At 46.3% G+C, this 26,679-nt stretch overlaps 1 protein-coding gene across 5 annotated transcripts in view; it reads left to right on the top strand.

Annotated features, from left to right (window-relative positions):
• EFNB3 (ephrin B3) overlaps positions 1-26,679 on the top strand; it is a 168,233-nt gene that overhangs the window by 77,457 nt on the left and 64,097 nt on the right. For all 5 annotated transcript variants that reach the window (XM_033925028.1, XM_033925024.1, XM_033925025.1 and 2 more), the window contains exon 2: positions 25,595-25,890. In XM_033925028.1, the coding sequence (XP_033780919.1) occupies positions 25,595-25,890 (296 nt within the window). The remainder of the gene's footprint in view (positions 1-25,594; positions 25,891-26,679) is intronic.

Below are 26,679 nucleotides of genomic sequence, written 5' to 3'. Positions count from 1 at the left end.
AGACACTAAAGAATGACAGTCTCTGGTATCCAGATATTGTGATGTCATAATGCCTCATTCCACCAGTGCCTAAGAGCCAATCACATCAGTGATGTCACAATGGCTTCATTATCCTTGGCTCACATAAGAATCAGAGTACGAATGGCTACAACCACTGACCCGCAAGCTTTGCTTTGAAGAATGCTGGTGTAGAAGGACCGAGGTCGAAATAGGCACTAGAAAATGACATGGAATTATTTCCCGCGGTTATCCGCGGGGACGGTAACGGTGATGAATTTTGTCACCGTGACATTCTCTACACTGGACTACTGCAATATTGTTTACATGGGTATACCCAAAAAAACTGTAAGGAAACTTAGGATTGTCCAAAACACAGCGGTCCGCTTGATATTTGGATTAAAAAAGAGCGACCATGTTAGCCCCTACTACAGACTGCTTCACTGGCTACCAATGGAGGCACGAATAATCTTCAAGTTCTCTTGCATATGTTTCAAGCTGGTTTGGGGACTAGCTCCTACATACCTGCTACCTCACGTCACTCTATACAGCCCTACGAGACAAACCAGAAACAGCAACCTATTTGCATACCCAAGCATTACCGGCTGCAAATACAAAACCTTCCTGGATAGAACTTTTAAGTACCAAGCAAACAAACAACAACACTGGTTAGACAGCTACATAAAAGGAGCAAGACTGACATATAATGCCTTTAGAAAAGCCATAAAAACTGCCTTATTCAACAAAATCATCACCTAAAAAAGTATCTACACTTAACACTACATATGTCCACTCCTGCTTTTAAGTCTGAAATGTCTAACATTATATTTTGCTGCCTTTTTAAGATTCTGTTTGCTGTATCTCTCTACCTTTCTGTAAGACTCTATATGCTCTTTGTAAGATTCTATGTGCTTTTTGTAAATTTTCTAAGGTTCAAGGTTCAAGGTTTATTAACATTTGATTTATCGCTATATCTGTTTATAAAGCGATGTACAAAATAAAACATAAAATATAGAGATACAAAATTAAAACGCAATAACATAAGTTGAAGACAAGACAAACCTGAGATGGAGGGAAAGAAAGGGAAAAGATTACATCTGTCTTAGTTAGGAAAACAAATATGGGAAAAAAAACATAAGGGAAAGGGTTTGGTTAAAAAGTTAAAATGTTAAGAAAAGATTAAATAATATTAAGAATTAAAAGCGTCTTTAAAAAGGTGTGTTTTCAAAGATTTTTTTAAAAGAATGTAAATCTCTTTCGATTGTAATATATTGTGGAAGAGAATTCCACCATTGTGGGCCCGTGACAGAGAACACGTCTGCTCTTCTTGTTCCTATTGTTTTCAGGGAGGGTATGAACATAAGAACATAAGAAGTTGCCTCCACCGGGATCAGACCAGAGGTCCATCGCACCCAGCGGTCCGCACCCGCGGCGGCCCATCAGGTCCATGACCTGTCAAGTGTTCTCTGCCCTAAAAAACCTATCCTTACTTCTATCTGTATCCCTCAATCCCCTTTTCCTTCAGGAATTTATCCAAACCTTCTTTGAATCCCTGTAGTGTCTTCTGCTCCACCACAACCTTTGGGAGTGTGTTCCATGTGTCCACCACTCTCTGGGTGAAGAAGAACTTCCTGGCATTGGTTCTAAACCTATCCCCTTTCAGTTTCTCCGAGTGCCCCCTTGTACTTGTTGTTCCCCACAGTCTGAAGAATCTGTCCCTGTCTACCTTATCTATGCCTTTCAGGATCTTGAAAGTTTGTATGACTAATAAATTTTGGGAGGATGATCTTAATGAGCGAATGGGATTGTAAGGAATTAACATTCTTGATATAAACTGAGGCTCATTATAAAGTAGAGTTTTAAATATAAGCAGCAATACCTTGTATAAAATACGGTGACTTATAGGAAGCCAATGAGCATCGATAAATAGGGGCGTAACGTGATCAAATTTCTTTGCATTGTAAATCAATTTAATAGCGGTGTTTTCGATAATTTGAAGATTTCTACATATTGCAACTCGCTGACTGTCCAGCTCTCTTCAGTGTGAACCGCCTAGAAGTCTCACGACTATGGCGGTATAGAAGAATAAAGTGATTATTATTATTATAAAGAATCATTCTTTAGAATACCGAGGGCCTCAAGTTTGAGACCACTGCCTTAGAGTCTCTTTAACTCTGCGTTATCAGGAACCCTGGAATGTCCACGTTATCAATGGAGATAGGCCCTCCTTCTTCACCCCTGTCCTCTCAGACTTTATCTTCTCGACATGATAAAATAAGCCAAGGCTCTCACAAATCTTCACATTACCCCTGACGTATTTCTTCAGAGCATCAATCGGAGAGAGTATACGAGTGAAGACCCTCAAATTCAGGTGTCTTGTAGCATCTTCCATATTTTCCATTTTACAATGGACACTCAACTTATCCTGAACAGGACCAAGTTGTGTTGGTTGTATCAGTGAAATTTGCTATTCAATACAGCACAGTCAGTCATCTTGGGCCCTTTCTTCCACTTCTTTTGGTCGAGATCACCTAATAACTTCCATTGTGCTTATATATATATATATATATATATATATATATATGTTATTGTATGCACACATACCTAATTCTATGAAACCCACTGAAAACTGTGCATGCAAATTTGGGCTTATACCCAATTTGCTTGTGCAGTTTAATTGAATAATGAACCAATTAGCGCTAATTGGGATCTTAGCAAGTGCTAATTAGAATTAGTTCAAATTTACGTGCATATATGTAGACACAGGATCTGCGCATAAATTTTACACGTGGTTCCTAAAAGAGTGGCGTGGTCATGGCGGTACTGCAACTGACACGCGCGGTTTTGGAATAAGGGAGATTCATGCCCAATTTAGGCGCAAGGATTTACACCACATTTCAGTTGGTGTAAATGGCCGACACACTATGGAGCGCACACGTACATACACATGCGTGTGCACCCATGCGCTCACACACACGCACACGCAGGAGTTTCGTCAGCCGGAAGCCTGAAGTCATAATGCCATTATACAGAACCATGGTGAGGCCTCATTTGGAATACTGTGTGCAATTCTGGAGGCCACACCACTGAAAAGATGTGCTGAGAGTAGAGTCGGTGCAACGGATGGCCACCAGGATGGTCTCGGGCTCAAGGATCTATCGTACTAGGAAAGGCTGAAAAATTTGCGGCTGTACTCACTCGAGGAACGTAGGGAGAGAGGAGACATGATCGAGACGTTTAAGTATATTATCGGCCGTATCGAGATGGAAGAAGAGATTCTCTTTCTCAAAGGACCCTCAGTCACAAGAGGGCATCCGCTCAAACTCAGGGGCGGGAAATTTCATGGCGACACCAGGAAATATTTCTTCACCGAGAGAGTGGTTGATCCTTGGAACGAGCTCCCGGTGCAGGTGATCGAGGCAAACAGCGTGCAAGAATTTAAGAGCAAATGGGATGCCCATGTGGGATCCCTTAGAGGGTTAAGCCAAGGGAACCTGTCACCAGGAGTGGGATCCCTAGGATAGTAGACTTGGGGGTGGGTCAGTAGAGTGGGCAGACCTGATGGGCTATGGCCCTTATCTGCCGTCATCTTCTATGTTTCTATGTTTCTATCGAGCGTGCACACAAGCGCACGCGCACAAAGAACAGAGGATGAAGAAAGTTTTAACCAAAGTTAGAGCATCCGTAAGCTATCAGGAAACAAGGAACAGTCTCACCAACAAGTCCTGGCTGCTGCAGCTATATCCAGCCATAACACAGGAACCTGAAGCCTATAGATGACCTTCACCGAAACCACTGCCAGTGTCATCGCTTGAACAGGGCTGTCTGCGGTCATTATGAAAACGGCGGGCATTCTCACAACCAGGTCTTGTTGTTCCTTGCTTTCCTTACAGCAGGGGTGTCAAAGTCCCTCCTCAAGGGCGGCAATCCAGTCGGGTTTTCAGGATTTCCCCAATGAATATGCAGGAGATCTATTAGCATACAATGAAAGCATGCAAATAGAGCTCATGCATATTCATTGGGGAAATCCTGAAAATCCGACTGGATTGCGGCCCTCGAGGAGGGACTTTGGCAGCCCTGCCTTACAGGATGGAGCACCTCTTCAGCTGTAATCACATCACTCTTCTGAAACCATGGCTTCATCTGCACACCTGGAAGCAGACCACAGGGAGTGGAAATAGCGGTCTCGTTGGCTGAACTGAGCAGAACATCCCGTGTTTGGCAGTGGAGATGATCCCCCCCAGTGTCATAACAGACTTCAGTGACCAGGAATTGTAACTTATTTGCATACCCGAAGATCTTAGGCTGTAAATATAGGTCTTTCTTAGACAGGTTGCTTGTATTTCGAGCAAGTAAACAACAGTCCTGGTTGGGCAACTATATTAGTGGAGCCATGCTATCTTATGGCGCCTTTCGAAAAGAAATTAAGATTGTACTATTTGATAAATTCATCTCCTAATTTGAGGTTTTATTTTTAACATAATTTCACTGTATTAACATAAACATTTTACTGTCTTTTTTTAGCTAATATGCTGTATTTTTACTATTAATATTTTGTACTTCGCCGATTGTCCAGTTTCTCTTTGGTGTCAACCGCCTAGAATTCTTTTGATTGTGGCGGTATATAGAAGAATAAAGTTATGTTATGTTATTATACCAACTCAAAAATCAGCTCTATCTTTATTATTTTTTCCGAGACTCCAGTTCAAAACATCACAAGGAATCACATTAGAGTCTTACTTACCTTATAGACCTCAGCGGTGCCACCTGTATGCAAATAGACTTTTTTTTTAGACATACAGAGATTTAAAGGGCTTCGGGGCTGTTGCCGCACGGCTTTGTAAAACAGGCCCTTAGTTATATACCAAAAGGATCTTTGCGTTCTGAGAAGACGACTTTGATCCCAAGACTTGTCGAGACTAGCAAAATGACCTTCTGCTGCGCAGGAGTTAAGTTATGGGGTCCGATACGAAATTGCTGTGAAAAGGGTAACTTTAGAAAATTACTTAAGACACAGCTATTTGTTGATGCCTTTTTTTTAAGGTATTTTTTGGCAAAATTGATGAACTATCTATGTTCTTTTTACCCACATTATGGCATCTTTTTGAAGATTGTTTTTATGTTTATTTTATTATACTGTATGTTTTTTGACAATCCATTTGTTTTTATGAAAAATTTTATGAAAAATTTGAGCTACGAAGAACGCCTCAGGAAACTGGGACTGTTTACACTCGAGAGGAGAAGACTTCGAGGCGATTTGATAGAGACTTTAAAAATATTAAAAGGATTTGATAAAATAGACCAAGAAGCAGCATTGCTATCATTTTCAGATGTGACACGGACAAGAGGACACAGCCTGAAACTGTGTGGCAGCAGGTTCAGGATAAATGTCAGGAAGTTTAGTTTCGCACAACGAGTGGTGGGCGCTTGGAATTCTCTTCCGGAGGATGTGGTGGCGGAGACTACTCTTCTGGGTTTCAAACGCAAGTTGGATATACACCTTCTTGCAAATCATATTGAGGGATACGGTAATTTCAGGTCTTCAAAATAGAGAACTTGGTGGGCCGCCGCGTGAGCGGATCGCCGGACTTGATGGACCTCGGTCTGATCCGGTGAAGGCATTTCTTATTGTTCTTATTATATGTTCATTTTAAATACAGTGTAAGTAAATTTTGTAAACCGTTTAGTTTTAAATGGTATATAAATTTTTTTAATCAATAAATAGAATCTTAAACGGAAGAGATATTTATCGGGATGATACATTGAAGACTTTGGAGATGAAGGCCATGAGCAAGCGATGTTTAAGATGGTGACGCCACTGGAGATTCTGGGGTGAATATTATGGTCAAGACGCATTCACTGAAGTATCTGGGGGGTGAATGAGGTGGGGAGATATTTAAGGGTTGATGCCGTTGAAGCCTCTGGGGGGTGAATGGCATGGAGAAGAGAGATTTAAGAGGGTGATGCCTTTTAAATCTCTTGGGGTGAATGAGGTGGGGAAAGAGATATTTAAGGGGTGATGCCCTTGAAGCCTGGAGGTGAATGAGGCGGAGAAGAGATTTCTAAAGGGGTGATACCTACTGGAGTCTCTGGAGGTGGACGATGCAGGTGTGCATCTTTCCTTACAAACACGCTATTCTCATCATGAGGATGGTTTTAAGGGTACGATTTTGAATCGTTGCCTTCCCCCCGCCCCGTCTTCCTCCTGTTTGCTTTCAGTTCTTTGGTGAACCTCGAGCTCTCGTCCCCTCCCCCACCCTTATCAATTACGTTAGCGTTATTTTTCTAACTATATGCAAACTCAGTTGCTAAGAATCGCTCCCCCCAGCCACCTCCCTGGCCTCTTTTCATGAATCCCTCTCTTCCTTATTTCCCATTCCTTCCTTATTCTGAACGCTCCATTGTCCAGGTTCCCTTTTCAGTACAAGCAGCGGGATGTTTCTTTACAGGGCTTTCGTGACGCCGGTTGGGGGGGGGGGGGAGGTGAATAGGGGGTGGTATTGGTGGGGGGCTGGGGAAGGGGGGGCATTATGGGGAGTTGAATTTTTACAAAGAGGACAGGGAGGGGGGTCCCAGGAGTAAAGGTCAAAATCTCATCAAGAATCTGGGAATATTTGTCTTCAATGGGTAGATTTTATAAAGTTTCGTGTATGTGTCTCGGGTGTGTGTGAGGGGGGAAATATATTAACATTTAACCTACTATTTATCCCTGTAAAGAGTTAAGTGCGGAGATGCTTTTCAATGAGGGGAGGGAGGAGTTTAGGATAATGCTCTGTTCCCCCGACAAAAAGAAGTCCATCTGAGATACGAGGGCCAGATGGCACACTGAAGGCAGAAACCTTTCAGGTCTGCCCTGGCTTCTAACTCCCAGTTTGGAGCACACTACCCACTTGAAATTGATGGGTTCAGGGGACGAGCCAGGGCCAGGCACTCCAGAAGGCCCTGCCACAGCGACTCACCCCACAAGGGGGCGATGCGCATGTATGGTTTGGTCAGAGCCGTCGCGAGCTGTGTGCGGGCAGTGCGCCCGCTGAGAGTGCGAGGGAAGCAGGGGCTCTCAAAACTGTGTCGACTCCAATGCCTTCCCTGCTTGGCTGCGGTATAGTGCGCAGGATAGTAGCACTAGGGGACGTGTCACACGGTGCTCAGGAATGTCGTGATCTCTGTGATATATTATTGCACGCACATACACACAAATTGTATGTATATTAATACCAGGATCTGGACAGGCCACATTGGCCTCTCAACCCCCCCCCCCCCCCACCGCCCCTTTCCTTAGTAGCATATACGTCACTTGGCAATGTATCTGCATAAATCAAAACACGGACACTTTCAATTGGAAAAAAAACGGTTGCAGCTCTGTTTATTGGAAACCAAAATTGGTGCAAACATTAACAGTTGAATAATAACTCCCAAACTAAAAACAGAAGTGCCAAGAGAAACCACAATAGATATAGCTCCCTGGCCCCGCCATGTCAGCAAGGGCCTGGGGAGTGGCTTGGACCTCCATGCCCCATTTCTGGGTCACTGGACCCAATGGCATCAGCTCCCACAGCTGCCACTGATAAGCCTAGGTCCCAGTAGCTGGGGATCGCCGCCACTGCGCCATCCCGTGCCCAAACACACCACACCACCTAGAAGGAAGGGGCGGGAGGGAGGGAAAGCCGCCTCCGAGGATCAGGAACAGCCCTGAGCCTCGGAGGTCCCGGCCTTTTATGTCCCCTCCCAAGATCCACCGCTCTCATTCTCCCGACCAATCGGCTCCCTCTCCTAAAGCGGGAAGCTAGTCTTCCAGAATGCGTCCTTGCCTGCCCTACCTGCCTCCCTCTCTACACCTGTCTTGCCCCCCCCCCCCCATTTTCCCACAGTTCCCCCTTTCCTGTTCTTATTGCCCAGGAAGTAACAATGAGCACCACCGAGGCCTTCCAGCCCTGTATTGCTGGCGCCCATCGAGACAAGCTCTCGGGCTTTTGTATTCACACACATACACACACACACGTTATAGTAGATGACGGCAGATAAAGACCCGAATGGTCCATCCAGTTATTGTATATGTACGCACACATACCTAATTCTATAAAACCCACTGAAAATTGTGTATGCAAATTTGGGTTTACACCCAATTTGCTTGTGCGGTTTAATTGAATAATGAACCAATAACCGCTGATAATTGGGATCTTAACAACTGCTAATTGGAATTAGTTAAAATTTACGTGCATGTATTTAGACGCGGGTTCCACGCATAAATTTTACATGTGGTTCCTAAAAGGGGGCATGATCGTGGGCGGATCGTGGGCGTTATTGTAATTTACACACGGGGTTTTAGAATAAGGGAGATTCATGCCTAATTCAGGCGTGAAGATTTACACCACATTTCGGCTGGTGTAAATGGCCAAGCCTAAAACATAAGAACGTAAGAATTGCCGCTGTTGGGTCAGACCAGTGGTCCATCGTGCCCAGCAGTCCGCTCCCGCGGTGGCCTCTAGGTCAAAGACCAGTGTCCAAACTGAGACCAGCCCTACCTGATTACGTTCTGGTTCAGCAGAAACTTGTCTAACTTTGTCTTGAATCCCTGAAGGGTGTTTTCCCCTATAACAGCCTCCGGAAGAGCGTTCCAGTTTTCCACCACTCTCTGGGTGAAGAAGAACTTCCTTATGTTTGTACGGAATCTATCCCCTTTTAACTTTAGAGAGTGCCCTCTCGTTCTCTCTAGCTTGGAGAGGTTGAAAAACCTGTCTTTATCTACTTTGTCTTGAATCCCTGAAGGGTGTTTTCCCCTATAACAGACTCCGGAAGAGCGTTCCAGTTTTCCACCACTCTCTGGGTGAAGAAGAACTTCCTTACATTTGTACGGAATCTATCCCCTTTCAACTTTAGAGAGTGCCCTCTCGTTCTCCCTACCTTGGAGAGGTTGAACAACCTGTCTTTATCCGCTAAGTCTATTCCCTTCATTATCTTGAATGTTTCGATCATGTTCCCTCTCAGTCTTCTCTTTTCAAGGGAGGAGAGGCCCAGCTTCTCTAATCTCTCACTGTACGACAACTCCTCCAGCCCCTTAACCATTTTGGTCGCTCTCCTCTGGACCCTTTCGAGTAGCACCGTGTCCTTCTTCAAGTACGGCTACCAGTGCTGGACGTAGTATTCCAGGTGGGGGCGTACCATGGCCCGGTACAGCGGCATGATAACCTTTTCCGATCTGTTCGTGATCCCCTTCTTTATCATTCCTAGCATCCTGTTCGCCCTTTTTGCCGCCGCCGCACATTGCGCGGATGGCTTCATCGACTTGTCGACCAGTACTCCCAAGTCTCTTTCCTGGGATGGGTCTCTCCAAGTACCGCCCCGGACATCCTGTATAAGATTTTGTCGCCGACACGCATCACCTTGCACGTATCCACGTTGGGCCTCATTTGCCATGTCGTGGCCCATTTCTCGAGCGTGTCTATGTCACGTTGCAGGTCTTCGCAGTCCTCCTGAACTAAGGTGTGGTTCCCAGCTGCCAAGCGCTGTTTTAGAAATGGCGCCTAGCTTTGAGCGCTCTGTACAGAATAGCGTGCTAAGTGCTATATTTTCGGCACCAATATTTTTTTAAGCGCCATTTCTAGAGTCTAGTCCAAATTGCTTACACACGTACACACATTGCACTTACACTATTGGGCGACCATGCAAGCGCACACACAAACACACGCCTGCCCCCCCTCCTCTCTCTCTCTCTCTATTGCTCACTCACTCTGCTTGCTTCTGACAATGTGCCAGCAGAGATTTAGCCAGTCTGACATGGGCCCTGATTAGCTTTGACTAATCCCTACTTTGCTTAATTAAGAGCCTCAGCAGGGGGGGGAGGGAGCTGCAAAGTGACACATCATCTCAGGTCCTGTCCTTTTCTGTGCTTTCCTCTCCAGCAGCAGAGGGATGGTGGGGGTGGAAGAGAGAAGGTCTGTCGGGTGCCTCACCCCCCCCCCCCCCCAGTGACTATCAGAGATAGATCTATTGTCAAGATCCACCGGAATACAGCCCTTGAACCCCTATAGGATGGGTATATGAGGCAGGTGTTGTCTCAGTCTCTGTTCTGGTCATTCCCCATCCCTTTCAGAACAAAGACAGGTGGTGGTGCTGGGAGGGGTGTCTTCTGGTGACTCTCCAACGGGAGGGGTCATTTATCAGGCGCCCCAGCTTCTAGGGCTTTGCTATGAGGCTTGCTTTTGCGATGTGTTGTCGCTGGAGTGGTGTGTGTCATGGAGGGGACCTTGCCAATCAGCGGACTACCTTGCCAAGCCCTGAGGTCTTTATCTGGTTGTGGAAAACGGGTGTGAAGGATTACCCTTCCTCCTGCAGTCTTTAATCTCCTGCAGAACTATACTTTAAGCTCAGTTTGTAACTCCTTTGCGTTGACAGGAGAACAGCTGTTCCCCTGACAAGTTGAGCTTAATGACTACAGCCACAGTAGGATAAGCTGTGCGATGGCACGGTAGGGTTGTCTTGCTTCGTCTCCCCATGCTTTCTCATCCAGCCTCCTTTTATGAACACGGTAGACGCAGAAGATGAAGGGAAGGCAGTGGAGTAGGATGCTGGCAAGCAGATTGCTTAGTAGCACCTCCAAAGTTTGGAAGTTTCTCTGTTTCTCTGCCAAGAGATTAGCCTCTGTAGGAAAGAGGGGCCCCGGCATCACTTGATCTGCGGTTGACTTGTAAAATGGCTGAGAAACAAGTCTGCTTGTCTCTTTCAGCAGTGATGGGGAATTGTTTAAAACGTTACAGGTGCATCAGGTTCTTCTTGCAGAGGACAAAAATAAATACACGTTGGATTCGTCACCTCAGAAGCAAAGGGGACTCTCTCTCTCTCCCTTGGATTTGGGGATTATGTAGTCACTTCTAGAGCAGGTCACAAATGGCACTTGATTCACAGTCTCTAGAGTTGTGAAAGTGAATTTAAGCTCTGCCAGTTTTGGGTTCTAGAGGGAACAGAAAGTGGACAGTGATTGCTAATCGTTAATTAGCAAGCCTGTACCTTTTGCTTTTTATTTATTTAATTTCTTGTATACTGCCTGCAAGCTATCAAAGTGGTGTACATCCAGGTACAGTGGATATTTTCTGCCCCTGCAGGGCTCAGTCGGAGGTTGTACTTGAGGTAGCAGAGGGTTAAGTGACTTGTTGAGTTGTGGTGGGATCTGAACTTGGTTCTCCTGGTTTACAACCCGCTACTCTCACTGTTAGGCTACTTTTCTGCTTTGACCTAGTCTCTTCTCCACCTCCTCTGTGCCCTTTCGGGTTGCTGTTCCTTGTTCCACCATGAAATCAGTTAGCCTAGCAGGGTTTAAAAAAGGTTTGGCTAAATTCCTAAAAGAGAAGTCCATAGGCTATTATTGAGATGACTTGAGGAAATCCACTGCTTTTTCCTAGGAAAAGCAGCATAAAATCTGTTTTACTAGCTAGGTACTTGGGTCGGCCACTGGGCTTGAAGGACCTTCGGTCTGTCCCAGTATAGCAATTCTTATGTTCGTGTGTTCTCTCTAAATCTCCCTGTCCTTTGTTTATCCCTGTTGATTCAAAGTGAGAAAAAGTTTTCAGATCCAATCTCTCCCTTTCTGCCTTTTTTTTTTTTTTTTTTTTCTCTCCTCTCCCCCCCCCCCCCCCCACTGTTCTCTCTTTCTGGAATTGTTTAGCATTTTCCTGGTATGCAACAGATCCCTGGCACTTTCTCTCCTGAAGCAAGACTCCATCCATCATATCGGAATACCCCTGCCTCCCAGGAGCTCGTTGATGTATTACAGGCCTTCAAGCCCAGGGGCACTTGCAGCAAGAGGGGGGGGGGGGGCAAGGGGGAGGGGTGTGCCTGTGTCCAACTCTTGTTACCTGGACATGTCTGAAATAGCTCCCTGATAGAGAAATTTCTACGGAAATCTGGCAACTTTGCTGTTCTGATGACCATGGGCATGGCGTCCGTGTGCTGCCGCCAACTTAAGAAAAACGAATATGTCACAATTCCTGCGAACTTTCACTTATTGTTAGCTTTTTGAGATCTCTCCATCCGACTTTAAATTTACCTAAATTCCAAGTTACTTCATTTGATTTTTTTTTTTTTTTTTAAATTCTTTATTTATTGATTTTCAAATTTAATACCAAGTACAACTAGTATTGATATTTTAATATCAAAAACATTCAACAAATGATAAGCAATTGGATGGACATATCTTTAAATTCAGGGGTGTTGTTTTTTTTTGGGGGGAGGGGTTGTGGATGTGACTAATGAAAACATGAAGGCCTGTGAAGGAATATATTACTCATAACTAACCCCCACCCCCCTTTTCCAAAACCGTAGACGGTATTTAGTGCTGGCCGTGGCGGTAACAGCTCCGATGCTGTTACCCCTGCGGCCGGTGCTAAAACCCCTCTATGGTTTCGGAAAAAGGGGGAGGGGTAAATTTTAATCATTTCTATACAATTTCTTTCTTTTGTTGGACTGACTTGGACTCATTTATTTACTGTACTGTATATTTAAAAAAAAATTAAAAAAAATAAAAAAATATATATATATACACTTCTCCCTCCGTATTTACGGTTTCAGCATTCGCGGTTTTGATTATTCATGGTTTTTAGCTTGCTGGCTCCTCCCCCCACAAATTACATCCGCTTGCATAGAGAAATCACCCGATTCCCGGCACTTTCTTCACCGTGTTTTGCCTCTCCTTCAGGAACAGGCCAGGTCTCTCACCATGTTATTCCCGGTTTCACCATATTCACAATGTTTTTTTTAATAGAAAACAGCAAATAACATATAAAAAAGTTATTCGCGGTGTTTTCAATATTTGCGGTTCTGTTAATCCCCTATCACAGCGAATACGGAGGGAGAAGCGTATTGTTATTGTTCTCATTCCCCCTGTTTTACTAAAGCCGGCTGCACGGGCCAATGCAATAAATGCTCTGACCCCCCATAGGAATTGATTGTCGGAGCATTTGCCAAGCGGAACTCGGCTGTAGGGCTTTGTATAAAGGAGCCATTGTGTTTTGTTAAATCTGTCAACGGTGTGTACGCGTTTGACCAGTTATCGCAAACTGTGTGCCGCGACACACCAGTGTGCCTCCTGAGATTTCAGGTGTGCCACGGCACACTGGAGAGGAGGAGAGGCGCTGGCTCTCGCGAAGAGAGGCACATCCCAGCACAAGTGCCTCTCCTTCTCTCCGGCCCTTTTCCATGCGGGAAAACCCCTCCCCCCCCCCCACTGTCAGCGCAGGGCCTGTTTGAAGAGTGACGGGATAATTGCACATCAGACACCAGCGCGCCGACAATCGAGCGCTGACAATTCGGTGCAAGAAAGAAGCGCGCCGCGGGAAAACTTATTTTTAAAGAGCTCCGATGGGGGCGTGGGGGGAGAACCCCCCCACTTTACTGCATAGTGTTCGCGCTGCCGTCGGGGGGGTGCAACCCCCCACATTATAGAGAAAACGGAACTTTTCCCGAAAAAATCGGAAAAAGTTCCATTTTCTCTATAATGGAGGGTTCCAACCCCCCTCCCCAACAGCAGCGAGAACACGATGCAGTAAAGTGTGTGTTGGGGGGGTTCCCCACTCACACCCCACTTTGGAGCTCTTTAAAACTAAGTTTTCCCACGGCGCGCTTCTTTCTTGCGCCGAATTGTCAGCGCTCGATTGTCAGCGCGCTGGGGTCTCGCGTGCCACTGACTGTGAACCGTTTGAAGGGCCTTTGAGCGAGTGCTGACGTCGACATGATGGTGTCGCGCGTGTGGGCGACGTCGCGCACTTCCGGGTGTCTTGAGTCGCAGACACTAGGTTTAGTGTGCCCCGGCTCGAGAAAGATTGCGCGCCACTGCTTTAGACGACGTTTTTCCCCTTAGAGTGCCACAACTCTGAAAGATATCTTTTGGCGGCATTCAATTTGTCTCCTCTATAAATACGGATTTAAGGCTGCAGGAAAAAAAAAGCAATAGATGCCATAAAATGTAAAAGATCTGGAAACCTCTTGAAACTTATCTTCCATGGATTTAATATACTATCTCATCAATGGGTATTACGGGAATAACTAGTGAGATAATTACCCCTCCCCCCAGGCTTTTTTTATATCGCTGGCCGCAGCAGTATTAGAAATTGTATGAGCTAATACAGCCACGGCTGGCAATAATCCCCCCCCCCTGTTTCCAACTAATATGCTCTTATCTAATTTCCTCTCTTAAACTCTATTGTATCCTACTGCAGCACTCTGTATGTATCCCGTATTGTATCCTACTGCAGCACACTGTATGTATCCCGTATTTAGCCCTTCCCCCTCCTAAATCGTCTATGTAAACGAGTTCGTCCCCACGATTGCCTTGTTATGTTCTTCTTTTTTCGAATCGCACTGTATGTAATTCATCTACCTGTTGTGAACCGCCTTGAACTCCCTGGGTATGGCGGTATACAAAATAAAATATTATTATTATTATTAAAAAAGCAGCTTCTTAAAAAGTGGATGGGGGAGGGTAAATTGACTGATGACACAAAGTTGTTCAAAGTTGTTAAATCACAAGAGAATTGTGAAAAATTGCAGGAGGACCTTGAGAGACTGGGCATCAAAATGGTCGGGTTTTCAGGATTTCCACTGCTTATTCATAGGACAAACAGCATATAATCTGTTTTATTACTTGGGATCTAGCTAAGTACTTGGGACCTGGGTTAGCCTCTGGGTTGGAAACAGGATACTGGGCTTGATTGACCTTCGGTTTGTCCCAGTATGGCAGTTCTTATGGGAGCCAAGTATAGGACAATCAAGCCATTGTGTCATCACCGATGAGGTTGGCTCTTAGGCATTGGTGGAATGAGGCTTTACGACATCACAATCTCAGCTCTGGAATGTTGCCACTCTTTGGGTTTCTGCCAGGTACTTGGGACCTGGGTTGGCCACTGTTGGAAACAGGATGCTGGGCTTGATGGACTTATATGCGCCAAGGTTAGGGCATTGAAGCCATTGTGACATCACTGATGAGGTTGGCTCTTAGGCATTGGTGGAATGAAGCTTTACGACATCACAATCTCAGCTCTGGAATGTTGCTACTCTATGGGTTTCTGCCAGGTACTTGGGATCTGGGTTGGCCACTGTTGGAAACTGGGCTTATGGTCTTATGGTCTAACCATTCCATGTCATTCTTTAGTGTCTATCTCAACCTCAGTCCTTCTACAACAGCATTCTTCAGCGCAAGGCGGTTTTATCATGCTTGACTCTACTCATTGAAATCATTGCTTCAAATCCCATAATGCACCAGGAGGAGGGTGGTCACAAACTTGCTAACTCAGCAGCTCCGTATTCCCTTCACTCTGCCCCCAAATCAAGACCTGCTGCCAGGAATTTCGCTGACAACGTAGAGCTGGGCTACCTGCGGACCTAGATTCCAACTGCACCCCCAGTCCTTCACCCACAGACTCACTGGGACTAAATGTGAACCACCGTCTAGAGTACATAACAAGGGCACCAGTACACTCAAATTTCAATACAGTTGTTACCACTGACCCCACCATTCTTCTTATTATTATTATTTTATTTCTTATATACTGCCAAAGCCGTAGAAGTTTGAGGCGGTTCACAACAAAGAAGGGCTGGACAATCAGCGAATAGTTATAATCAGCGAGTACAGGTACAATAAATATGCGTGTGCGGGGAACATGTTAAATAAGAGGGGACCAATGTAAGGTGGCCAGGGTGAAGAGGTAAGGCAAAAGAGAACATGGGGAGCAGGGGTAGGGAGAGAGGACTTAGGTTATGATTCGGTTGAATAGGTTAGTTTTTAATAATTTCCTGAAGTTTAGGTAGGATGAGGAGCGCGAGATAATTCTGCTCAGCCAGTCATTTAGATCAGTGTTCTTCAACCTTTTTACACCCGTGGACCGGCAGAAAAAAAATAATTATTTTGTGGACCGGCAAACTACTAGGACTAAAATTTAAAAATCCCGTTTCCGCCCCATCTCCGCGAGCTCGGTCCCCACAAATCATCTGATCCCATCCACACAAGCCTCAGTTATGATTTTATATTGAATGTATTTTATTAAAGTATAAAAAGAAACAATATTCTGTAGAATTGTCATTTTATAAATACAAATAATTCAGAGCAAGGATCAACAAAACCCCTGTCTCCCCTCCCCTTCACATATATCCCCTCTACTATCAAGAAAACTGAACAAGCCAAATTATTACAGAATGCTACACAGAAATATCATGCTAACAGAATACTGAAGTAACACATGACAGGAATAGTTTTAGGGGAGTGCAACTAGGGCAACTGCCCCCTGGTCAGAGAGCGCCCTAAGCCAGCTGAAAGCTAAAGAAGCACTGCCTGGGTTTTGCAGTCCCCAGTTATGTCTAACACCAGCTCTAGCAGGATATATATTTCAAATCTGATATATTCTAATCACAAAATAGAAATAAAATTATTTTTTTCTACCTTTTGTCATCTCTGGTTTCTGCTTTCAATCTTTTTTTCACTCTCTTCCTTCCAGCGTATGCCCTCTCTGTCTCTTCAATCCAGCATCTGCCCCTTCCATCCACTATCTGTCCTCTCCCCCTTCCATATGGTATCTGTCTTCTTTCTATGTCCCTCTCCCCTTTCCATCCAGCTTTGCCCCTCTCTCCTATTTACATGATTCATTCCAGCTTCACTGCTCTCTTCATTTTTATCTCTCCTACACCAGATCATCGTTGTCCCTCTGCTTATTTTTCTGCTGACCCCTTCCTATCATCAATCTCTCTACTTTCTCATGCCTGTGTCTCCCCTTCCCCTCCTCTAATCTCTCTGCCAGCTGTTTCCTTCCTTTTTTCATTCTCCCTTTCCTCCTCCTCCTGTCCAGCAGTAACTCTCTTCCCTTCCTCCCCTCCCAGCAGCATCTCTCCGTCTCCCTCTCCAGTAGCAGCTGTCCCTTTTTTTTCCTTGCCCAGCAGCTTCCCAGATTCCTTTCCCTCCTCCCCTCCCAGAAGCATCTCTCCTTCTCCCTCTCCAGTAGCAGCTGTACCTTTTTTTCCTTGCCCAGCAGCTTCCCAGATTCCTTTCCCTCCTCCCCTCCCAGAAGCATCTCTCCTTCTTCTCCCTCTCCAGTAGCAGCTGTCCTTTTTTTTCCTGGCCCAGCAGCTTCCCAGATTCCTTTCCCTCCTCCCCTCCCAGATGCATCTCTCCTTCTCCCTTTCCAGTAGCAGCTGTCCCTTTTTTTTCCTAGCCCAGCAGCTTCCCAGATTCCTTTCCCTCCTCCCCTCCCAGAAGCATCTCTCCTTCTTCTCCCTATCCAGTAGCAGCTGTCCCTTTTTTTCCTTGCCCAGCAGCTTCCCAGATTCCTTTCCCTCCTCCCCTCCCAGAAGCATCTCTCCTTCTTCTTCTCCCTGTCCAGTAGCAGCTGTCCCTTTTTTTATCTTGCCCAGCAGCTTCCCAGATTCCTTTCCCTCCTCCCCTCCCAGAAGCATCTCTCCTTCTTCTCCCTCTCTAGTAGCAGCTGTCCTTTTTTTTCCTGGCCCAGCAGCTTCCCAGATTCCTTTCCCTCCTCCCCTCCCAGATGCATCTCTCCTTCTCCTTCTCCCTCTCCAGTAGCAGCTGTCCCTTTTTTTCCTGGCCCAGCAGCTTCCCAGATTCCTTTCCCTCCTCCCCTCCCAGAAGCATCTCTCCTTCTTCTCCCTCTCCAGTAGCAGCTGTCCCTTTTTTTTATCTTGCCCAGCAGCTTCCCAGATTCCTTTCCCTCCTCCCCTCCCAGAAGCATCTCTCCGTCTCCTTCTCCCTCTCCAGTAGCAGCTGTCCCTTTTTTTCCTAGCCCAGCAGCTTCCCAGATTCCTTTCCCTCCTCCCCTCCCAGAAGCATCTCTCCTTCTTCTCCCTATCCAGTAGCAGCTGTCCCTTTTTTTCCTTGCCCAGCAGCTTCCCAGATTCCTTTCCCTCCTCCCCTCCCAGAAGCATCTCTCCTTCTTCTTCTCCCTCTCCAGTAGCAGCTGTCCCTTTTTTTATCTTGCCCAGCAGCTTCCCAGATTTCTTTCCCTCCTCCCCTCCCAGAAGCATCTCTCCTTCTTCTTCTCCCTGTCCAGTAGCAGCTGTCCCTTTTTTTATCTTGCCCAGCAGCTTCCCAGATTTCTTTCCCTCCTCCCCTCCCAGAAGCATCTCTCCTTCTTCTCCCTCTCCAGTAGCAGCTGTCCTTTTTTTTCCTGGCCCAGCAGCTTCCCAGATTCCTTTCCCTCCTCCCCTCCCAGATGCATCTCTCCTTCTCCTTCTCCCTCTCCAGTAGCAGCTGTCCCTTTTTTTCCCTTGCCCAGCAGCTTCCCAGATTCATTTCCCTCCTCCCCTCCCAGCAGAATCACTCCTTCTCTCTCTCCAGTAGCAGCTGTCCCTTTTTTTCCTTGCCCAGCAGCTTCCCAGATTCCTTTCCCTCCTCCCCTCCCAGAAGCATCTCTCTTTCTCCCTCTCCAGTAGCAGCTGTCCCTTTTTTTCCCTTGCCCAGCAGCTTCCCAGATTCCTTTCCCTCCTCCCCTCCCAGCAGCATCTCTCCTTCTCCCTCTCCAGTAGCAGCCCTTTTTTCCCCTTGCCCAGCAGCTTCTGATAGTGGCTTTCTCCCCTCCCATCAGCTCTTCTTACTTCCCAGCGCAGCGATTCACGAAGGCAGCCTCGGGTCCTTTGTTGGGTCGCGCCGCCTCTGAGGAAAGAGGAAGTTGCATCATCAGAGGCAGCCGCGACTCAGCAAAAGCCCCGAGGCTGCCTTCGTGAATCGCTGCGCTGGGAAGTAAAGGAGAGCTGCAGAGAGGGGAGAAAGCCACTGTCGGAGGCTCCCCAAGATCTCTCCGGCCCAGCGCACGCTTCCGATGCTGATCTTGCCGGTCCTGCGCGGACCGGCAGGAAGTTCAAATGAGTCAATCTTGCCGGTCCTGCGCGGACCGGCAAAAATTTTCTGCGGACCGGCGGTTGAAGAACTGTGGTCTAGAGTACATAACAAGGGCACCAGTACACTCAAATTTCAATACAGTTGTTACCACTGACCCCACCATTCTTCTTCTTATTATTATTTTATTTCTTATATACTGCCAAAGCCGTAGAAGTTTGAGGCGGTTCACAACAAAGAAGGGCTGGACAATCAGCGAATAGTTATAATCAGCGAGTACAGGTACAATAAATATGCGTGTGCGGGGAACAGGTTAAATAAGAGGGGACCAATGTAAGGTGGCCAGGGTGAAGAGGTAAGGCAAAAGAGAACATGGGGAGCAGGGGTAGGGAGAGAGGACTTAGGTTATGATTCGGTTGAATAGGTTAGCTTTTAATAATTTCCTGAAGTTTAGGTAGGATGAGGAGCGCGAGATAATTCTGCTCAGCCAGTCATTTAGATGACCTGCTTGGAAGGCAAGTGTCCTGTTCAGGTGTCTTTTGTATCGGCAGGCCTTTAGAGTTGGCTGGTTGAAGAGGTGGGCTCTGCGGGTGGGCCTGGAAGGGCAGTTTAAGGAAAAATGAGGAACCAAGTATAAGGGGGCCATACCAAGAATGGATTTGAGGCAGCTCTATAAATGGGCACCTCCTTAGCAGGTCAGGTTTTCAGGATTTCCACAATGAGTATTTGCACACAGTGAAGGCAAGACATGTAAATAGCTCTCATGCATATTCAGTGGGGAAATCCTGAAAACCCAACTGGATTGCAGCCCCCAAGGACTGGGGTTGGACACCCCTGCTATAATGGCAACTGGGAGCCCAGCTCCTATACACATCACTCAATTCTGTAGGGTATGGGCACTGGTGTAGTAAGTGGGGGGTGTGGTCTGCCCTGGGCGCCATGTTTTTGGGGGCGCCGGCACCCCTCCTCTCCGCCCCTCGCCAAGCGCGCGCCCCCCTTCCCATCCCCTGTACCTCCAGTCGTTCACCGTGGGAACAACAATGTCGACGTGCTCCTTGCGACCGCCTCGTCTCTTCCGCTGGCATCGCTTCGGGTGCCACGCATAGGAAGCCACGTCGGGGGGACAGCCGACAGGGTGGCGAGGAGCACGTTGACGTTCTTGTTGCTTGTGGGGGTGAACAACTGGAGGTACGGGGGAAAGGAAGGGGGGGGCGTGCGCACGGCAGGTGGATCGGGGGGGGCAGGGACGAGGGAGGGGTGTCACTGCCCCGGGTGCCTCTCATCCTCTGTGGGTATGAGTGGGAGCCATTCCCATATTCTGTTCATGCACCACTCTTGTGAACACCCTCTCCCCACCTCCCCCCTCCACTTACACATTATGGCGGGAATTCAATAAATTGAACCTCACAACCACACGCACGGATCAACTTCTAGATTATCCAACCCACAACTAAATATCTATTAGCCAAGAGAAAGGGGGTATAAAGGATAATTTATAATATTTACTTTAAACAATCTTCTTTTACACCGAATCTTCTTTTGCACCGAATCCCTATTGACCTCCCTAATTTCTAAGGTTCAACAACTTTACTCTCGCAATAAGTTTGTCGTCCTCCTGCAATTCGACCTTTCTGCTGCTTTTGACGTTGTCCACCACGATATTCTAATTTACCAACTCTCCGAGATAGGCATTACCTCTACGGTCCTTGAATGGTTCTCAAAATTCCTTTGTTCCCGATCCTACACTGTCAACATGAATGGCACCTCATCCTCCCCCTGGAAACCAATATGTGGAGTCCCGCAAGGTTCACCTCTATCTCCTATCCTTTTCAACATCTATATGTCCTCTCTAAAACTCCTCCATCTATCCCCCCTTGAAACAATTTACACTTATGCTGATGACATCCTTGTCCTCCTCGAGACCGATTCGAACCTTACTAACCTCTCAGAGAACATATCCTCTTGTATATCGAACCTCCAATGTTGGGCCCACACCGTCCAAATGAAATTGAATGAGTCCAAGACAAAACTGCTTTGGCTCGGCCCAAAATTAGATCAACTACCCACCTCCATCCTACTGTCCTCTGGCTCTACTCTGAAGCTTGAATTCTCCAGCAATGTCCTGGGCATCATCATTGATTCTACATTGTCCTTCAATGACCACCTCAACTCCCTGGTAAAAAAATGCTTTTTCAGCCTTCACATGCTGAGGAAAGTAAGATCCTGTTTCCATCAAAAGCATTTTGCCATCCTCGTCCAATCCATCATCCTCTTCAGACTGGATTATTGGGCCGCCGCGCGAGCGGACTGCTGGGCACAATGGACCTCTGGTCTGACCCAGCAGAGGCACTTCTTATGTTTTTATGTTCTTATCTCAGTGGCCTTCCAGCCGAACCAACGTTGGGGGACCATGTGCACCGAAAAACTTGAGCATTAAGTGTTATTCCATACAGGGATCACACCCTTTATAGAATAGCGTTTGGTGCAGATCCGGCGCCAAACTTATAGGTGCTTTCACTAAAAGCAGGTGCCGGTGCATAAACGATTCCTCTCCCACAGCCCCCAAACCTAGCAAACATTTTTTCAAGCAAAAATCCAAAGCATAAGGAATTCAATAAAAAAAATAAATCTCAAAACATTCATAATCCAGACGATAATATTACAAACCACTTATGTGCTGCGTGCTCTCACTTCAATCTCCCTTTTTTTAAATGACATTCAGCGCATTATGCAATCTCTAAACCCTAAAGGTTCAAATTCTGATGCATCCCACCATTTATCTTAACACAATAGTTTTCCATTTTTGGTCCATTTATACTTAAATTAATTAACAAAAGCCTTACCGCAGCAATAATACCATCAAGTCTTCCATTCCTCTCAAAATTAACTGAAAAAAATAGTATTTAACCAGATATCCAATTTCTTTGACAAAACGCGAGCCCTTCACCCCAATCAAACCGGTTTTCGCAAAAATCATTCAACGGAACATGCATTACTAGGTCTAACCACTTCTATACAATATTTTCTGGACCAGCACAAATCTGATTTTGTTTCTTTAGATTGCTCAGCCGCTTTTGACACGATAGACCATTCATTTCTTCTCCAAAGACTTGCCGCAGTTGGAATTTCTGAACAAATCTTTGATTGGTTCTCTTCTTATTTTTCAAATCCGTAGTATCCTTCAATAACTGTAGTATCATCAACTGTTTTCAAAAATAACTTTGGTATCCCACAAAGATCAATACTCTCCCCTCTACTCTTCAATATCTGCCTGGCGTCTTTACTTACTTTATGCCAATCTATCGGTCTTACCACTTACGCAGATGATATTCAGATTATCCATCCCATTGATGCATCCAATCCCAATGACGTTAATCTCGTCAACTCAAAATTTGATAAGATCAGCCAATGGCTCTGCGATAATATGCTCTCATTAAGTACCACCAAAACCAACTGTCTTCTCTTTCCATGGAAAGAAAATATTCACTTAACATCTCCTATTACTGTCGATGGGCCATCGATAAACTCCATCAGTTCAGTTAAAATCCTTGGTGTAATGATCAACAGTAAACTGTCTTACCGTCTTCAGATTAGTGCAGTTGTTAAGAACTGTTTCTTCAAGCTCAGAATGATCAGATCCTTAGCAAACATTCTTGACCCTCAGTCTCTCAATATTCTAATTCACTAACTTGTTATTTCCAAGCTCGACTATTGTAATTCCCTATATAAAAGTGTCTGTCAAAAAGACATCCGACGTCTACAATTAATACAAAACACTGCCATCAAAATTATAACGAACAAGAAGAAATTTGATCACGAGTGCACATTGTTTACCTATTCCTCATCGAATTACATACAAAATTGCTTTAATTTCCTCTAAAACCATGAACACCAAAGAAACCTGCCTTCGTTCATAAGCTGCTCATCCCTCTTGATCCTTCGAGAACCTTAAGATCTCAGCACCTTCTTCATGTCCCATCTTTAACAATCATTGGTACCTGTAGGGCTTCTTCATTCGCAACTACAGCCCCTACAATTTGGAACTCGTTACCTTCACATTTAAGATCTGAGAAAAATTTAGATAAATTTAAGGGAAACCTTAAAAGTTTCCTGTTTAAAGATGCATATTAATGCTAAATGATCTCTGGGTCCACCCTCAACTATTTCTGTATTAATCACATTCAATATTGATATGATTTCTCCCATTGCCCTCTTGTTTTTAACCTTAATTGTACTCTAAATTGTATTTCTGCCTACTAGTGCTGCCCGATTCACAATTTGAATCGGTTCACTGATTCAAATCAGGCGAATCGATTTGAATCGGTTCGTTTTTATGAAAAACCGGACTCACCGATTCAGCCCCGATTGAAGTTCATTATTTTTGTCATCACCGGCCGCCATACTCGTTCCCATCTAATGTAACTTCCGGTTTTACGAAACCGGAAGTTATATCAGAAGAAACGAAAGGATGTGGGAGTGTTGAGGGGGGAGCGAGCAGACCTCGTGCAGTGGACCTCAGAAGCAAACGGTATTTTTTGCTGGCTCTCTCTCCGCATTTCTCCTCTCTTCCCCGCGATTCCACATCCAGTCGAGTAAGTATATGAATCGGCAGGAGAGGGTTGAGAATCGGCAGGGGGCTGAGAATTGGCAGGGAGGGCTGAGAATCTGCAGGGGTGTTGAGAATCGGCAGGGGAGACTGAGAATCGGCAGGGAGGGCTGAGAATCGGCAGGGGGGCTGGTGAGTCTTGGGGGCTGGGGATGGAAGCTGGGAATCGGCAGGGGGGCTGGTGAGTCTGGGGGGCTGGGGATGGAAGCTGGGAATCGGCAGGGGGGCTGGGGATGGAAGCTGGGAAATTTTGATATGATATTGCCTTGGTTAAATAAAATGTTTAAACTTAAAAAAGCTGTGTCATTAACAGTGAATCGAATCAAAAAATCGATTCAATAGAGTGAATCGAATCGAAATATTTTTCTCTGAATCGAGCAGCACTACTGCCTACTATCTTTTTGTTGTCATGTAAGTTACGCCTTGTCGTTACAAGTATGTTAAGTGTTCCCCATTTTAACTTTTTCATTGTTAAACGCTTAGAATTTATAATTAGCGTTTCATCAAATTTTTAATAAGCTTGAAACTTGAGGCTCCTTTGACGAAGCCGCGTTAGCAGTTTAACGCGTGTAATAGCGCGCTCAACTGCCGGCCGCACTAGACGCTAACGCCAGCATTGAGCTGGGATTAGTTCTACCCGCGTAGCGAGGGTTTAGCACGCGCTAAAAATCTGCCTGCGCTGATACCGCTAACGCGGCTTTGTCAAAGGAGCCCTTGACGTCATTCTTTACTCTGTATAACCCCCCAGTGCTGAGAGCAGAAGTTTGCCTCGGATGTCACAGCCCTGTTCTGGCAGCCCTAAGCGGGTTAAAGTTTCCCCACTTTGCTTGTATAGGGAGGATCTGTGGGCATTGTTTTGCTGAAGTATCCCATCCCACCCTGATACTTGAAGGTGTGCGTTTAATGGGGGGTCAGGGGTCGGTTGGAGGACAGCTGTATGTAACAGAGCCAAGCAACGCCCTGAGGGTAGGAGTTAAAAAAAAAGAGAGAATAAAACCAGAGCGGCCCAGCTATCAAGGCGTGTGTATACTTTGCAGGTGGACAAAGGTGGTAGGCAAGATTTAAAGGGAAGGGGTGGGCTGTGTTTGTTTTTTAAACACTGAGTGTAGTGATAGTGAAAGGTGGTGGACTGATGATTCTGAAACTGAAGCCCCCCATGAATTGGGCAAACAGACTTGGCGCAGACGACGATGGTGAAATCTTCACACACAGACAAACAAAGACACCAGGCGAGGCCAGATAGCAGCGGAAGATACTTCAAATGCAGGTCTAGCCTTGCCACTAGGCAGAGGTCTAAGGTAGCAGGAGAGTAGCAGCCTCTCTCACATTCATTACACCCCCCTCCTCCCTCCCATGTCCAGCATCCCCCTTCCCTGCTGGACCAGGCTGAAGTTGAAGGCAGCCTTAGCCCCAGCATAGGGCCTTTAAACACAGGCCTATGCTGAAGCACTGCTGTGTGACTCCCACCCTCCCCCTGAGAGCAACTCCTGTGTCAGAGCAGGGTGGGACATAGCAGTGTCTGAGCATTGGCCTGTGTTTAAAGGCCACTCATTGGCGCTGAGTCTGCCATTCAGCTGAGAGAAAGAGGGCAAGGAAGAAGGGGGAGATGCTGGACATAAGTTGGCGGAGGAAGGTAGGGAAGGGGAGAGGAGATGCCGAGTGAAGGAGTAAGGAGTGGAAAATGGCATGCTGGCCACTTGGGTGAGGGGAGGGGAGGGAGAAGAAGGGGGAATGTTGATCACCAAGGAAATAGGGTAGGGAGGGGAAAGGTGATGCTGGCCACCCTGTGGTAGTGGTGGGGGGGGGGAGTAGGGAGAGAAAGGGGAGATGCTGGCCACTTGGAAGACAGTAGGAAGGGGAAGGGGGGATGCTGGCCACCTGGGGATGGGGGAAGGGGATACTGGGCACCTGGAGGGAAGAAGAAAGAGGAAGGGGATGCTAGACAACTGGGAGATTAGGGAAGGAAAGGGTTGGCGCTAACTTCAGGTGGATATGATAGGATAGGGCACACAGCCAAAGGCTCACTCAGGATGTCAGATATCTTTGGACAGGCCCTGTTCGAACCCACACACAAGCAAGCTTCCATCATAGGTTGCTGTAGTAATAGGAAACACTGCACTGAGATGCTAGTTAATGCTATACCCTGATTCTCTCTTCTCTCTTTCCAGGTTTCAGGATGAGGGGGGCTACATCATTTACCCCCAGATTGGGGATCGCCTGGATCTGATCTGTCCGCGGTCGCTGCCCCTGGGACCCTTCTCTACAGAGGATTATGAATACTACAAACTGTATTTAGTGCAGACATCAGAGCAGGTGGAGCAGTGCGAGATCCTGCCGACTCCCAACCTTCTCCTGACCTGTGACCGGCCTGAACACGATATGCGTTTCACCATCAAGTTCCAGGAGTACAGCCCCAATCTCTGGGGCCACGAGTTCAAATCCAACCACGATTATTACATCATTAGTAAGTCACTTCAAATTTCTATGCATTCTCCCTCCTTATTCTGTGTCGACTTGGGAAGGGAATGGTAAAAGCTTTGCTGGCACAAAACCCCCTCAGGTCTGCTTGGTACTGATGATGTCATCCCCTTGTTCTCGTTTTTGCTGTTTTATAAAACAATAAAGTTTTGCCAGTCTTTCTTGCCAGATGATTCTACTGCCTCTTGGCACTGTTCTAATTTCTTCGAGTTCTTTTTTGGACCTGGCAGTTTCATTCCAGCTCAGCTATAAGCCTTCGTTCGCAAACTCCCAATTATATTGTCTTCTTTCCCCCCCCCCCCCTGTTTTATAAGCCTTTCCTAATACATCAGGCCCAGATATTATAGCTTTGTCAGCAGAATGGAATGGATGACCCATTTCTCCACACAGTAGCAGAAAATAGGCAGCTTGGGCTTTGGAATGGAAGCGGGTTGTTTGGCCCCTCACCTGGACGGGTGTTCTGCTGCCCCTATGTTGTGGCCACAGCCTTTAGCTCAGGGTCATTTAACAGGGCTCCTTTGAGAGCCTTGGAGATGGTGGCCCTTGAATCAAGCTGCAAAGTGTCACTGTGGTGCAACAATAATAGTCTGTGTAGCATTCCCCAGTCCCAGACGATTCAGGAAGCAGATCTGACCTCAGGAATGGAGCCCAGCTGTGCACTAGGGTTGAAAACTGACTCCAGAGTCACCCAACAGGGTTGATCCGGTCCTGGATTTACCCCACGGCATGCAGGGACTTGTAGTTCTGAGACCCCCAATTAAATTACCCAAGAAAA

This window comes from Geotrypetes seraphini, chromosome 16 (genome assembly GCF_902459505.1).
Source record: "Geotrypetes seraphini chromosome 16, aGeoSer1.1, whole genome shotgun sequence".
NCBI classification, from domain to species: domain Eukaryota; kingdom Metazoa; phylum Chordata; class Amphibia; order Gymnophiona; family Dermophiidae; genus Geotrypetes; species Geotrypetes seraphini.
The sequence above is the reverse complement of the archived record's forward strand: the minus strand, read 5'-3'. Positions and strand labels throughout refer to the sequence as shown.